Below are 14530 nucleotides of genomic sequence, written 5' to 3'. Positions count from 1 at the left end.
ATATGAACAGATACTTCATCAAAGAAGACATTCAGGCGCTAACAGATACATGAAGAAACGCTTGGAGAATGCAAATTGAAACTACCATGAGATACCATCTCACCCCAATAAGGCTGGCACTAATTCAAAAAACACAAAATAATAAATGCTGGAGAAGTTGTGGAGAGACTGGAACACTTATGCACTGCTGATAGGAAATGTAAAATGGTACAACCACTTTGGAAAATGATTTGGTGCTTCCTCAAGAAGCTAGAAATAGAAGTACTGTACGATCCAGCAATCCCACTCCTTGAAATATATCCTAGAGAGATAAGAGCCCTCACACGAATAAATAAACGCACACCCATGTTCATTGCAGCACTATTCACAATAGCAAACAGATGGAAATGACTTAGGTGCCCATCAACAGATGCATGGATAAATAAATTATGGTACATACACACAACGGAATACTATGCAACGATAAAGAACAACGATGAATCTGCAAAACATAACACGGATGAATCTGGAGGGCATTATGCTGAGTGAAATCAGTCACAAAAGGAGAAATATTGTATGAGACCACTATTATAAGAACTCAAGAAAAGGTTTAAACACAAAAGAAAGCACTCTTTGGTGGTTATGAGGGTGGGGAGGGAAATCACTAACTAGAAAGTAGACAAAGTTCATCTTCGGTAAAGGGAAAGACAACACAGAATACCGGGGAAGTCAGCACAACCGGATGAAAGCAAAAGCTAAGTTTCCTAAAAACATGTGCAAACACTGAGGGACAGAATAGCTGGGGCTGGGGCCTGGGGACCATAGTTTGGGGGACAGCTAGGTCAATTGGCATAACAAAATTTATTAAGAAAATGTTCTGCATCCCACTTTGGTGAGTGGCGTCTGAGGTCTTGGAACTCGTAAGCAGCTATCTAAGATGCATCAATTGGTCCAACCCACTTGGAGCAAAAAAGAATGGAGAACATCAAAGGCACAGGGAAAATAGCAGCCCGAGAGACAAAAGGGCCACAAAAACCAGAGATTCTGTAAACCTGTGACCAGAACTAGATGGTGCCAGTCTATCACCAGTGACCGCCCTGCAGGGAACTCAACAGGCAGTCCTGGACGGAGCGGGAGAAAAGTGTGGAGCAGGACTGAAATTCACGTAAAAAGACCAGAATTAATGGTCTGGCAGAAACTGGAGGAACCCCCAAAACTATGGCCCCTGGGCGCTCTGTAACCCATTCCTGAAGCCCACTCTTCAGACTAAGATTAGAGTGGACTATAAAACAAAAACTAATACTCGTGAGGAGTGTGCTTCTTAGTTCTATCAGATACCTAAGACCAAATGGGCGTCTCCTGTCCCGAGGCAGGATGAGAAGGCAGGAAGGGGCAGGAACTGGTTGAATGGACACAAGAAACCGAGGGTGTAAAGGTGGAGTCTGCTGTCACATTGTAGGGATTGCCACTAATGTCACATAACAATATGTGTATAAATTTTTGGATGAGAGGTTAACTTGAGTTGCAAACTTTCACCCAAAGCACAAAAAAAAAAAAAATCTATAAAAGAATCCTGATCAAAAGAGAGAAAATGCAGAACAGAATTTCAAATTCTTATGGAATCTAGACTTTCTGGAGGTGTGGAGGAAGGATGAACCCCTGAAACTATTGCCCTGAGATAATCTTTAAACTTTAAACCAAAAATATCCCCTGAAATATTCTTAAAACCAAATAATAGTTCAGCTTAACTAGTAAAAATTATCTGCCTTCAGCATTATGTTCTTTGAAGAACTATGTATATGGAATCAAAGTGACAACAGCAACTTGAAAGATTAGGGGGTGGCAATTCTATGCTAATGAGGGAAGAACAACTCAGAAAAGGAGGGTGAAGATGGTTGCACAGCTCAAAGAATGTAATCAATGTCACTAAATTGTACATGTAGAAACTGTTGAATTGGTGTATGTTTTGCTGTGTATATTTTCAACAGTAACAATAAATAAATAAAATTCAGAAAAAAAGAAAAATGAGTGGCACTGAATAAAGAGCGTCCTAAATTATTTGGAATAGTCAAGAAAACTAGTCTCCAAAGTACAGGGGCTGACAGCTGACCCTCCGGGCAAATACTTCAATTTTGATCATTGCCTTGGAAACAGCTTTAGCCACTTAGATCAAAGGTTTTCACAAAGATGATCCAAGCTAGGGCCTAAATCCCAAGAGGAGAAGAATTTACACAAAGAGCCCTTCAGATGAGCCTTTCACTCTATTAAAACGGCAAGGTGGAAGGGGTGAGGAGTCCTCCCACGTGGCTCCTTGTTTACTGGCGCAGCCCAGCCTGTGACAGAAATGAGACAACATCCTGATGCCTAACACAGCTCGCCCCCAGGCACTGATTCAGCTTTTTGTTTCCCATGAGCTCTGCTTCAAATAAACAGATGAGAGAACTTTATTAATTATGCACTCTGGGGCATACGCTGTGATGGGCACCGGGCTCCACACAGCCACAGCAGCTACTCTCCAGCTTGCTCCTGCAGAAGAGGCGTCTCTAAGTCTTTTCTGTTTCTGACACCCTCCTGACGCCTTCGCTGTTGCTTTCATTGGTGGCACAGGGCGCAGTAACACAAAATGAAGACTATAAAGTCAAAATACCAAATTTGATTGCAGTAACTTAAGAAGAAGCTCCAAGATGCTCAATGCAATTTTTCTATTAGGAAAATTAAAAATTGACAACAGTGTAAATAGCCAAAGATGGTTTAAAAAAGCCCCCCTTCCTTCTGCCGACAATGGGAATCATTGTGTGGTAAAAGCAGAGAAATTAAGAGCAGTAAGACATTAGGAACATCTCGAGGCAGCAGTGTGTGGGCAGAGAGGCAACGAGCACAGACACAGGAAGGCCAAACACCCTGATCCAGAGAAGGCTCTGGGCGCACCAGTAGGCAATCATTTCCAGACGATGCAGGGGAAGATCGAGGTTTGTTCCTTGACAAACCAATGAGTTTTCTTGGATGTATATTGTTCTAAGTGGCCTGGCTACCAGGGAGAAAGGAATAAGGAATTACATTTGGTGGTTTAGTAGTAGACTTTTTACTTGCTGTCCATGCAATAGACCCGGGTTTGATTCTAGCCAGTGCACCTCAGGCACAGCCACCCCCTTTCTGTCACTTGAGGATTACAGGCTGCTATGCTGCTAAACAGGTTTCAGTGGAACTTCCGGACTAAGACTAGGAGGAAAGGTCTAGCCACCTACTTCTGAAAACCATCCAATGAAAGCCCTATGGATTACAATGGTCCAAGCTGCAACCTACCATAGGGATGGTGCAGGACCAGACGGCATTTTACTCTGTTGTATCTGGGGTCTCCACGAGTCAGGGACCAACTCAATGGAAGCTAACAACACTGCCACCATCTGCAGGCAGTGGTCCAGTTACCAAGCCTTAATTGACTTAGTCCCCACAACAGTTCCAGGAAGCAGATACCATTGTCCCCATTTCAAAGATGAGCTCTGGTTCAGGAATGTTAAGTAACTGGCAAAAGATCCCCCCAACTAAAAAGAGAAAAGTCAGGATTTAAACCCAAGCCCTTACTCTAAACTTTACTGACAACAAATAAAGCTTGAAAGGAGTTTAAAATGGGTGCTGCTACCCTTAGCCACAGCCAAGGGCACCATGCTCAGATTGAGTAGAGAGCTGTGCTTAGAAAGAAAAACACATTTTTTCCCCTTGTGTTCTACTTCTAACGATTAAATGGCTCTCCACTGCCCAATTTGAGCAGATTTTCCTATGAGAACTTTGTAACAAGCCTCCTCCCATGAAGTGTTGCCCTTCCTGAGTCTCCACGGTCCATAGTGACGGGCCTTGAGCTCCATATGGCAGAAAGTTTTCCTGCTTCCCCCTCCCAAACCATGGAGGATGGCTTCCCTGCTATCTAACTCACTTCTCCAATGTAAAGGAAAGCAACCTTGTCTTCCTTATTCTCTGATTAGGAGACATTCTCTATCACCAGAGTCATAGTGTTGTTATAAATCACACAAACAACAATGCATTGCCTCAGTTACTATCTATGTGTTTTTTGAGGCCCTTCTGACCACAGCAGGTTGGAGCACACTCAGCTGGTTTGCCCTTATTCTGAAGGTCACTTTTCTACCAAGATTTGTAATCGGGGAGCCCTCACTTCTCTTCCACAAATGCATCTCTTCCAGAGCCTTTTGCAATTATGCCTCACTTTTCTGGGTTTCATACGGCAGGCATCTGAACAGAAGTAAAAGCACAAGCAAGTGCAAAAATAATCTGCTTCCCAATATAGTAAACTCTGAGAAGTTCTGTATTAGAACACACTGTGAGCGCTAACTGGCTGGGGCATGATTAACCTAATAGGCTTAAAGCTGCACTTGCCATCCACATCTGTCAGGACACGGGCAAAACACAGGCCTGTAATCCCTGAGCCTGAGGCCCCTAACCTTCGCTAACAGCACAGGTTCACAATAACAGAACCACAACAGGATGGCAGACACCACTACCTCTTTGCAGGGGGCCAAGTAAGTTGGCATCAAGGGAAGCTGGTTTCAAGTTTAGGACATTGTGCCATAGACTTCTGGAAACTGCCTGGATGGACTAGTAAGACTGCCTTTTGTTTCCCTTTCAAATACAATTCTCTGAAAATTGTTAAGGTTGTGGGTAGAAGATGATGATAAGCTGAAATCATGGGGTGCACACCTTCCCACAGTGACATTGTAAACAGCATTGCAAAGAATGGCATTCAGTTTTTGAAAAAGCCCAAGGTTATTTTGCCAGGGCGTCAGGAGGACAATGAAAGATGCTCTGTCCCTTTGCTGCTTAGAAGCCCCACCTGCCCTGACTCTGGCAGTGGCCAGCCCCAGGGACAAAGGCCAGCCGAGGAGCAGCCAAGTTCCAAGTGGAACCAAACTACAACTGAAGGTCTTTGTCAGCTCACAGGAAATCCTGCTTCAGGCAAAAGGAAAGATATGGAAGGATGGATCCTAGAAGCCAAAACCTCCCCATCCCAGCTGACCAAATCACAGAGCCACACAGCTAAGGATATTCTTTTTAAGACACAGAGCTCCCACAGGTCACAGGGGACACCCTTTTCTGTGGAATTGAGTGAGGAAAGTAACACCCAGGAGACCTCCACCCAGGAAAGGAAGCCAAAATGCCACAGACTGGGCGAACAGGGCCATCGCTCCCAAACTGTCCTTCCTCCTCATGGATCTGCAGGCAGGGTGGACTTTCCAGAGCCCCTGGTAAAGGCCCATCACGACACTTACACCTACCTGCACTCCAGCCTCTCCGAATATGAAGCAATCCTGCGCATTGTCCATCAGGCCGCCCAGACCCAGGAGCTGCTGCAGCCCATGGTCAGCTTCCTGCTGCTCTGCTTTGATGAGGTCAACCAGCTCATGGGTAAGATATCCAAGGATGGAGAAGCACTCCTACAGGAAGTTAGGGCTGATCTGGCTTGGCCGTTGAAGGAAGGAGAGCCCCAGGAGCAGCCAGATCTCCTGGAGCAGCTCCTGCAGTACACAATCAGCAAGCTGCAGGGGCTCAGGGGCACCGTAGACTCACTCACCTGCAGCCTCCTGGAGGGCTCAAGCAGCTACTTCCACTCTACTGCAAGCCGCTTGGAAAAGAAGCTAAGCATAAAGAGGGGCATGGATGAGCACCTCTTAAGGGTTCTGGGGCAACTAGAGAACTTGGCAAGTGGCCATGGTGACCCCGGGGTGCAGGGTCTCCCCTTGTTCTCTGAGGACAGTGGCATTGGTGCTGAAAATGAATCCGGGCAGTCCTTGGACAAGCTGGGAAAACAAACCAGTTGGGACTTTGTGCTGGAGCCCATAGAACAGAAGCCAGTCATTTCACCCCAAGTGGAAGCTAGGCCGTCAGGATATGCCTGGCAGCCAAGTCCCTTCTGGATGGGTTCAGACAGACCCCAAGACTGTCCACTCTCAAGGCCTCCTACTGCAAAGTTTCAGCCAGCAGCAAAGGGAGAAGCGGGGATTCAGTGTTCATCCAACACAGACCCAGAAAGTATTTCCTCTGGGCCTTTTTGGCCAGGCAAAAGCACTCCACATGATTCCCTTGGAATTGGGGTCCCTGTGGAAGCATGTCTCTCTAAAGGCTCCAGTTCGATGGACTCTCCATCCCTCAGTGAAGATGAGGACAGCAGCCCAGACAAGGAGGAGGAAGATGAAGTTAGCAGTGTGAGTCTGTGTGCATGGCAGGACACAGCTTTATTTCCAAGGCCACAGTCTTCACCTGCTAGCCGGGAAAGCACGTTTCAGCCTCACTCCAGGAGATTTAGGAACCCCCCGGCCCAGGAAATGATTCTGAAGATGAAGGAAGCCATTAGTGAAAGGATCAAATTTGTCCCCGTGCCCTCTGGGCCCCAGGACTGGGCTGAGGAGGATGATAGGAGAACGATGGTCCCGCCAAGACCCAGCACGGTCAGTGGCAGCAGAAAGGCTCCAGTGAGGCAGAGGAGGTCCCAGTCGGAGGTGAGTCTTAAGAGCCACACAGAGGACCCCACCCTCCAGGAACTTCGGAGGGTCCAGAGAGACCTCAGCCAGAGGCTGGAGGCGTTCTATGCCCTGGGTGCACAGCGCCAGCAGCACAGCACAGAGCAGATTCTGAAGCCTAGAGCAGCAGGTTTGTGGCCAGAGAACAACTGCCGGGCGACCCCAAGTAACACCATCAGCAAATTGAAGGCATCCCTCACCAAGAATTTCAGCATTTTGCCTAGTCAGGACAAGAGCATTTTGCAGAAGGGCAGTCCCCACCCCAAAGGTGAGCAGCCCTGGCAGAGGACAGCTGAGCAGCATGCCAAAACTACCCCATCAAGTGAAAAGGGAAGCGAGGTTCCTGGGACCGAGGACCACCACATCAGAGGCCATCCCACAAGAACTTCAGTCAAGAAACTGATTGAAACTTTCAGTCCCACAGACCATCTGAGGACACTGGGGGATTCCAAGGACTCTGAGCCAAGCCCCTGCCTCAGGAAGTGGGGGGTCCCCATCATGCAGCCCAGATTTCCCATTTACAGGGGGCTTGCCCCCTTGTGCCCTAAACTCCACATTTCTCCAGCAGCAGGCAGAGACGCACTCAATGTGGGCACAGGTTGGAGGCCCTTCGCACCTATCTTTCCCCCTGCATTTACAGCAGAAGCCTCCAGAAGTAAAGATGTCAACGGTGAGACAGACGAGGACCCAGAGCACCTCCCTCCACCACCTCTGGAAATCCTGATGGACAAATCATTCACTTCTCTGGAGCTCCCAGAAAGCAGTGCACCAGCAGGGAGCTCCCCCAAAGGGACCGGCATGCCAGGGCTGGAAGGGGTTGGCCCTCCTAGGAGAACGTGGGCTTCCCCAAAGCTAAGAGCCTCCGTGAGCCCCATTGACCTGCTGCCCAGCAAGGGCACCGCCAGCCCCACCAGGCCTCGAAGCACAGGGCCAGGGAGCATCAAGAGTGGCTGCAATCCAAGAAAGTTTGCCTTAGACTTGAACCACCCACTAGCCACCAGCCAAAGCCCAGAGGCGGAGGATAGGGCTGAGAGTCAGGCACAAGCAGAGAAGGCTACGAGCCTTGGCAAGCATCCCTGGAAGGCGATAACCTGGCATCACTCCAGGCACACATCTGGACAAAATGGAACCTTAGAACCCAGCCAGGCCAGGCCAACCCGAGGGCCACATTCTCCTGAGGCCTCAAGGCAGAGCCAAGAGAGAAGCCCCCTGGTGCTCAAGAAGGCCTCTCCCCCAAGGGTGCACTGGGCACCCCGAGCCGAAAAGAGGCACCCTAGCCTACCCTCCTCCTACAGGCCTGCCCAGCCAATCCTCCCCTCCGTACACAGGTCCCCTAGCCCACCATTCAGCACTGGAGCTCCGAGCCCCCCAGTCAGCCCCAGGGTGCTAAGCCCACCAACACCAAAGAAACGAACATCCCCACTACCCCAGCACAAGCAGCCCAGCCCCCCACCGGTGAGCCCCCCTACCCAGAGCAGAGAAGCAAGTTCCCCTTCGTCTGGGCCCTCTCCATCCACCCCAGTGTCTCCCTCTCAGGAGTGCAAAGAAGCAAGAGATTCTGAAGACTGTCCGTCAGCCGTGGTCAAAGTGTCTGGGAACACCTGCTCCATATTCTATCCAGCCACCTCCTCTCTGTTTGAAGCTAAGGTGCCACTCTCAAGACCTCACCCACTGACCTCACCATCTCTGCCACCAGAGGCTGGGGGCTCTCTTGGAATGCCAACAGGGTGTTGGAGGAGCAGCTCAGGACCACGACGGAGGGTGGAGTCACAGAGGAGGGTGGCTCTGTGTGCCCTCAACCCTCAGCCTTTCATCAGAAGGACCGCTTCAGACCACCGACAGGGCACCCGACTGCAGCTGCCGGTCTCAGGGTGCACTGGCGCAGCCAGTGAAAGCCAGCTCAGCCACCGCAGGTAAGGAGCCATCCTGCCGTTACTTGGAATAGAGAGGGGCAGAGCTAACAGGCCCTAGGATCTTCTGGGTCAGTAGTTCTCAAACTGTGCTGCAAGAAAAGAGGCAGCTGGGAAAAGGGGCCCAGGAAATGGAGTCCCAGTCTCCCCCATTTCAACCTTGAACAGCCGTGTTCTTACCTATTACACATTTTGGGCTTCTGAGAAAGATTCATATTGAAAAGAGGTTCTACTATATTAAAAGTAAGGTTTAAAACCATCAAGTTAGCCCCAAACAATCAAGTTAGTCCAGTCCCTCCTCCCTTATTTTACAGATGGGGAAGCAGGCGAAGCGACTCACCTTGGTGGTTAACTCACGTCACTCTGCCATCCCAGCCCGATCCAGCAGCCTGGCTTCTGTTGGTGCTGGTTTGCTGCAGTAGACCAGCATCCACAGTAGGCATTCCCAAATGTTTTGGTCCCAGGACTCTTTTAAACTCTTAAAATTTGAGAACCCAAAAGAGCATTTGTTTATGTCGGTTATATCTAATGATTTTTGCTGTATTCAATTTATTAATTACATAGTGATCAAAAAACTTTAAGAGAAGGAAAATCAACCCATTATGTGTTTACGTAAATAATATACTCTTATGAAAAATAACTATATTTTCCAAAACAAACAAACAAAAAATGTAGTGGAAAGAGTGGTATTGTCTTATATTTTTGCAAATCTCTTCAGTGTCTGGTTTAACAGAAGGGAGCCAGATTCTTATGCTGGCTTCTGCCATAGATCTGTTGTGATATCACATGTCATGTAGACTCTGGAAAAGTCTCTGTATTCACAAGAGAATGAGAGTGAAAAAGGTAAATAATATTTTAGTATGAAAACCCTAAGGAGCCCTGGCGGCATAGTGGTTAAAGCACTTGGCTACTAACTGAAAGATCTGCAGTTCGAATCCCCAACTGCTCCTCGGGAGAAAGATGTGGCAGTCTGCTTCTGACACTCATGGAGTCATCGTGAGTCAGAATCAACTCGATGGCAACCAGAGGTGGTGGTGGATTATTATGGAAATAGTTTAGGCCTCCTGGACCCCATGAAAATGTCTTGAGGATACCCAAGGGCCTCCAAACTGTGCCTTGAGAACGGCTGGTCCTGGAGGTTTGGCGTGTAAATGTTTGGCTTCTCCATACCCTCAAGTATCTAGCCCCACTTTTCCTCAGACCAAATCAGGTCTCTGCCTCCCCACCAGAGTCGCAGAGTAAGAACAACACTTCATGAGGGATTCATCAGAATCCAGGCTGACAGGTGCCGCCTCTGCCCTTGGCAGACTGAGCGCTAAGCACACTTTTCTCATGGTGGGCAACTAACTTGTATGTCACTTGCCCAGCCATGCAGACAGGCCTGGGCGTTGGGGCATTGGGGCATGAGTCCAGGTATCGCCATTGCTCGAGCCATTGAAAGAAGGGTTCACAATCCAAGTGGTCATTTCACAGGATACACAGGAAAGTGTGCCTTTTCTGAAACTCTGGCTTGGGGGGAAGAAAAATGTAAATTTGAGGCTTACGGGAGAAGGACTCTTCTCAGAATGTCTTGATATCAGAAAAGACAAAGCTCAAACAACACCAGTCCCTGCTACCTTTGTGTTGCCCTTGTGTAAATCAGCAGTTAATTTCTGCCAGAGTGATAGGTGTTGCAGATCGTAGTCTGCCAAGGCATAAATGGTAATTTTTTACAAAGTACCCGGCAGTCAATCTTAAGTAAAGATACTATCTCAGGAAAGTTTTGCATTATTATGGTTATAAAAACCACTTGAAAGAAATGAAATATTGATTATTTTTTGCAAGAATCTTAACGTAATACTGCTCTTTTCTTAAATCTAAAATGAGCTTCCTACAGCACAGTGGTCTTCATCTAAGAACCTCTACAAATGTTAGCGCATTATTCTCCACACCAGCACTTACTCGGTTATTAGATTTCTAAAACGGTATCCTTCAGAAGAGCTTGCGAGGACAGGGACGATAAAACAGCATTAATTAAAAACACTTAACATTTTAAAACAGCAGGAGCAATAATAAAGTAACATAAAATTGTTCAAGAAGAAAACAATGCCCTTCTCTCAGGCTTCTCCTCAGAATAAAACCCGTTGCCATCAAGTCGATTCTGACTTATAGAGACCCTATAGGACAGGGTAGAACTGCCTCATTGGGTTTCCAAGGAGAGGCTGGTGCATTTGAACTGCTAACATTTTGGTTAGCTGCTGTAACTTTTAACTACTGAGCCATCAGGGCTCCTCCTCGCCTAAAAGATTATTTTGGAAACCCTGGTGCCATAGTGGTTAAGTGCTATAGCTGCTAACCAAAAGGTCGGCAGTTTGAGTACACCAGGCGCTCCTTGGAAACTCTGGGGCAGTTCTACTCTGTCCTATAGGGTCATTATGAGTGGGAATCAACTCGACGGCAACGGGTTTCAGGTTAAAAGATTATTTTATGTCCTGGATCTCTATTTGGGGGGTGTGTGTTGGGATGGGGAGGGGGAGGGAACTTGCATCTTTGAAAGAGAGGACATTCCCAAATAGGGGCCTTCCCAAGGTCGGCATGGAAGGTCATGTAATGATACCCATTCCCCTGTCTCCCTGTAAGACCAAGCCTCTAGGCCATCCCAAACTGTGAGCATGTGATGGGAAGATGCTCAGTCCTCAGCCCTGCCCCAGGTGTAAATTTGGCATCTGGGAACAGAAACATGCCAGCTGTGGACTTGCCACTGTATAGATGGCAATCATTTTTCTGCCATCCTACATCTGGGGAAGCAATGCCAGGGAACTGGGCATGGTTTCCCCAAGGCCATGAGACAAGCCAGTGCCAGAGAGCCAGGAACGGCTTACAACAGGGCTGTTTCCCCACACAGGGAATTGCACCCACACCCACCTTACCTCACAGCCCTGAGGCAGACTTGCAGGGGAAATCTGTCCCACACCTGCCATGGATCCCCTTCTAGCCATTCCGTGCCAGGCATGAGCCCGTTTTCTTAGGAAAAAAAGGATGATGTTTATATCCTCCTGATCTTGGGGCCCTGGAGGATGGGAACAGTCCTCTGAGGCTTACCCAGAAAGCTCAGTTACTGAGCTTCAGCTGTTACTTATGTGTCGAATCCCCTAGTCAAGTTACCAGTCTCCAGCTCTCAGGATGTTGGAGCACTGGGTGTTCAAGAAGAGTCTGCCTTTCTCCCTTAAATGCAGTGGTCATCAGCCTTTGCCTGGACAGGACTGGCCAGGCAGGGGCTCTCTGCAGCCCCTCGCTCAGAGTCCTGGGCCAAGTGTGGCTAGGGGTCCAGTGGGTGGGCAGCCTGCTTCCCGAGCCGTTCCGGGAACAGGTAGAACCACAACTATGTTGTGGCAACTGGGAAAATGAAGGCCCTAGCCTGAGCCACTGCAGATGTGGAACCTAAGTGGGGCTGGGGAAGATACAGTATAGGACAGATTGTTTGTCCAGCCGCAACATCAGCCTCACAGCATCCTGCCCCAGAGTTGCCAGCCGAGGACTTTCCCCTGGATGTGCCCCTCCCATTTCTGCCAGTCCGGTCAGAGGCAGCAATGGGTGGAGTTACGGAGGGAGAAGAAGTAAGTAAGGTGGGAGCCAGTGGCTCACAGGCTGGGCCCTGATCACCTGCAGGGCTTCATGATCAGGTCAAAGGCTCATACAAATGAGATGAGCTCTTAACAGCACGGTGGGCTCCTCACTGCGTCTTAGACATCTCCAACGTGCCTAGAGATCACATATGCATGCCAGACTTAATGTGTCTTCTTGTCCGGATTCAAATGCAAACTTGTCCTCCACTGGTTTGGTGTCCCCTGTAAGCCTGATCACACGGGGCTGAACACGCTACTTAATAAAGCTCAGGGAATAGGCAAGATCCTGCTGTCATGAGCAGAGAGAAGGGCTTCTGGTCTGTGCATGTGGGGCCCTGGGGTCAGGGCTAGGCCCTGAGGTGACTGATTGTGAGGCTCTGAACAAGGCCCCCCAACTCTCTGAGCTTCAGATGCCCACCTTCGTATGACTTGGAGTCCCTAGTGTTCTCTCCAGGTGTGACTTTCTGTTAATTCTATAAAGCTGCACCACAGTGACAGCTAACCATGTACTGAGCACTTCCTATGTATCAGTTAGTATGCAAAGAGTTCACATGCATCTAATACTGCTATCTGTGAGTGCCCTATGAAATGGGTACTATTTGTATTTCCATTTTACAAACGTGAAGCTGAGGCTCAGAGAGATTACATGATGAGAGTCGCACAGCTGGTAAGTGGAAGAGCCAGGACATGAACCCAGGCAGCCAGGCACCTACCTCTACCCAGTAATCGCCAGCATATAACCAAGCGTGGCTTTCTGCGCTGGTCCACCCTTCTAGCCTAGGCTTGCTTATGCTCATGTCCACCCTCCACTTCATGTTCCCAGAGCCTGCCCATCACACTGAGGTTCATTTGCTGGTGTCCCCAGCCCCATGCAAAGCCCCTCCTAAGCTGTGTCACATGGGGCTTGGCAGCCGGGAAGCCCTGTTCTAGCTAAATGCTGGACCTGGGCTCTGCCAAGAAGTTTCCATTTTCTCCATTCAGGAAATGGGTGGTGAATGAGCGAAGCAAGGTTTTTGTGTGTATGTGTGTGTGTGCGTGTGTGTGTTTTAATTCAAGTAGCTAAGCCCAGACCTTTATTAAATAGAAGTGTTCATAAAACAAAATAAAGGCCCAGCTCCCACAGCTCCTGTGGGAGTTGCTTTGTTCATGCAGCAGGATCCTGGGCATCAGGGAAAAGGACACAACTCAACCTCAGCCAAACCACCTCGAGCTGTGTCCCCACAGTGCCCAGCCTCAGCAGGCAACACAAGGACAGCAGCCTTCAGGGCACACCTGTTACAGAAAGGCAGACTCCTGGCACCCAGGGGTCACCAGCTATGGGTGAGGGAGAGATAGGAAGAGACAGTCAGCAGGCGAATGGAGATGGGGAAGGGGCAGAAGGAACCACAAAGGAAGAATGTCACCTGCACCTGTCTTCTCTCTGCAGCAGCAGTGAGGAGAGCCCCAGGAAGGGCAACGAGGCTTGGAGCAGCTCCTACAGCCCAGAACTGAAGCAAAGGCGTGTTTCTCCCCCAGAGCTCTGCATACTGGGCCACGGGTTGCAGAGGGAGGACAAGCCCCAGCTGGAAGCACAGCCCCAGCGGGAGGAGGCAGCCTGACTGGCCAGCCAGCAGAGTCACAGTGATGCCAGTCGCCCCAAAAGGCAAAGGGTGACCAGCAACCATCCAGGTTGCCTCATAGGTGGGGGGCAAACCAAACTCCTACTGGGGTGTCCTGGAAATGCATGCAGGTGCACTGCCAGGTGCGTCTGCTGAGACTGGCTTTGCAGGAAAAGCAGGCAGGGAGGCAACTTTTAAGCAATTATCATTTTCAGTCCTAGTACCTGGTACTAGTACCTAGTACTTGGTTGGCCTTGGGGTTCAAAGGGTAATCATAAGTTTAGAGCCCCACAATGACAGTTTTTAATCCTCCAAGTGCTGGCCTTAAAGGAAAAAACAAAAATTATTCATTGCATGCTTCATGATCAGGTATTTTACCTGCGGTGTCATTGTTGTTAGTTATTATCAAGTCAGATCTGACTCATGGCAACCTTATGTATAACAGAACACAACATTGCCCAGTCCTGTGCCATCTTCATGATCATTGGTATGTTTGAGTCCATTGCAGCTATTGTGTCAATCCATCTCACTGAGGGTTTCCCTCATTTTTGTTTTCATTGACCCTTCATTTTACCAACTGTGATGTACTTGTCTAGCGATTGGTCTCTCCTGTGTTAGCTCCATTAAATCATTTAATTCTTACAACGATGGATGAAGTAGACATCATTCTTCCAAGGGGGGAGGGAGCCAAAGTGTCTTGCCCAAGGTCACACAGCCAGAAGGAGAATACAGGCAGCCCTGGATGACCAATTGTTCTGTCCTCAAGTCTGTCTTTAAGTCAAATTTGTACATAAATCAGAACAGTTAGCTACTCTTCATATCTAACATCAGTTAGTCAAATGTTTCTCTTACTATATAGTATATAGTATACCTTTCTACGCATAAAAAACACCAGCAAAACACTTCCAGGT

The 14530-nt window shown here is 48.5% G+C and overlaps 1 protein-coding gene across 1 annotated transcript; it reads left to right on the top strand.

The window, feature by feature from the left end:
- The first annotated feature begins 4676 nt into the window (after window positions 1-4676).
- On the top strand, window positions 4677-13619 carry PCARE (photoreceptor cilium actin regulator). Its single transcript, XM_049904025.1, has 2 exons — window positions 4677-8419; window positions 13448-13619. The coding sequence occupies exons 1-2, from the start codon at window positions 4677-4679 to the stop codon at window positions 13617-13619; spliced, it is 3915 nt and encodes a 1304-aa protein (XP_049759982.1).
- The last annotated feature ends 911 nt before the right edge of the window (window positions 13620-14530 follow it).

This window comes from Elephas maximus, chromosome 12 (genome assembly GCF_024166365.1).
Source record: "Elephas maximus indicus isolate mEleMax1 chromosome 12, mEleMax1 primary haplotype, whole genome shotgun sequence".
Classification (NCBI taxonomy): Eukaryota; Metazoa; Chordata; class Mammalia; order Proboscidea; family Elephantidae; genus Elephas; species Elephas maximus.
The sequence above is the reverse complement of the archived record's forward strand: the minus strand, read 5'-3'. Positions and strand labels throughout refer to the sequence as shown.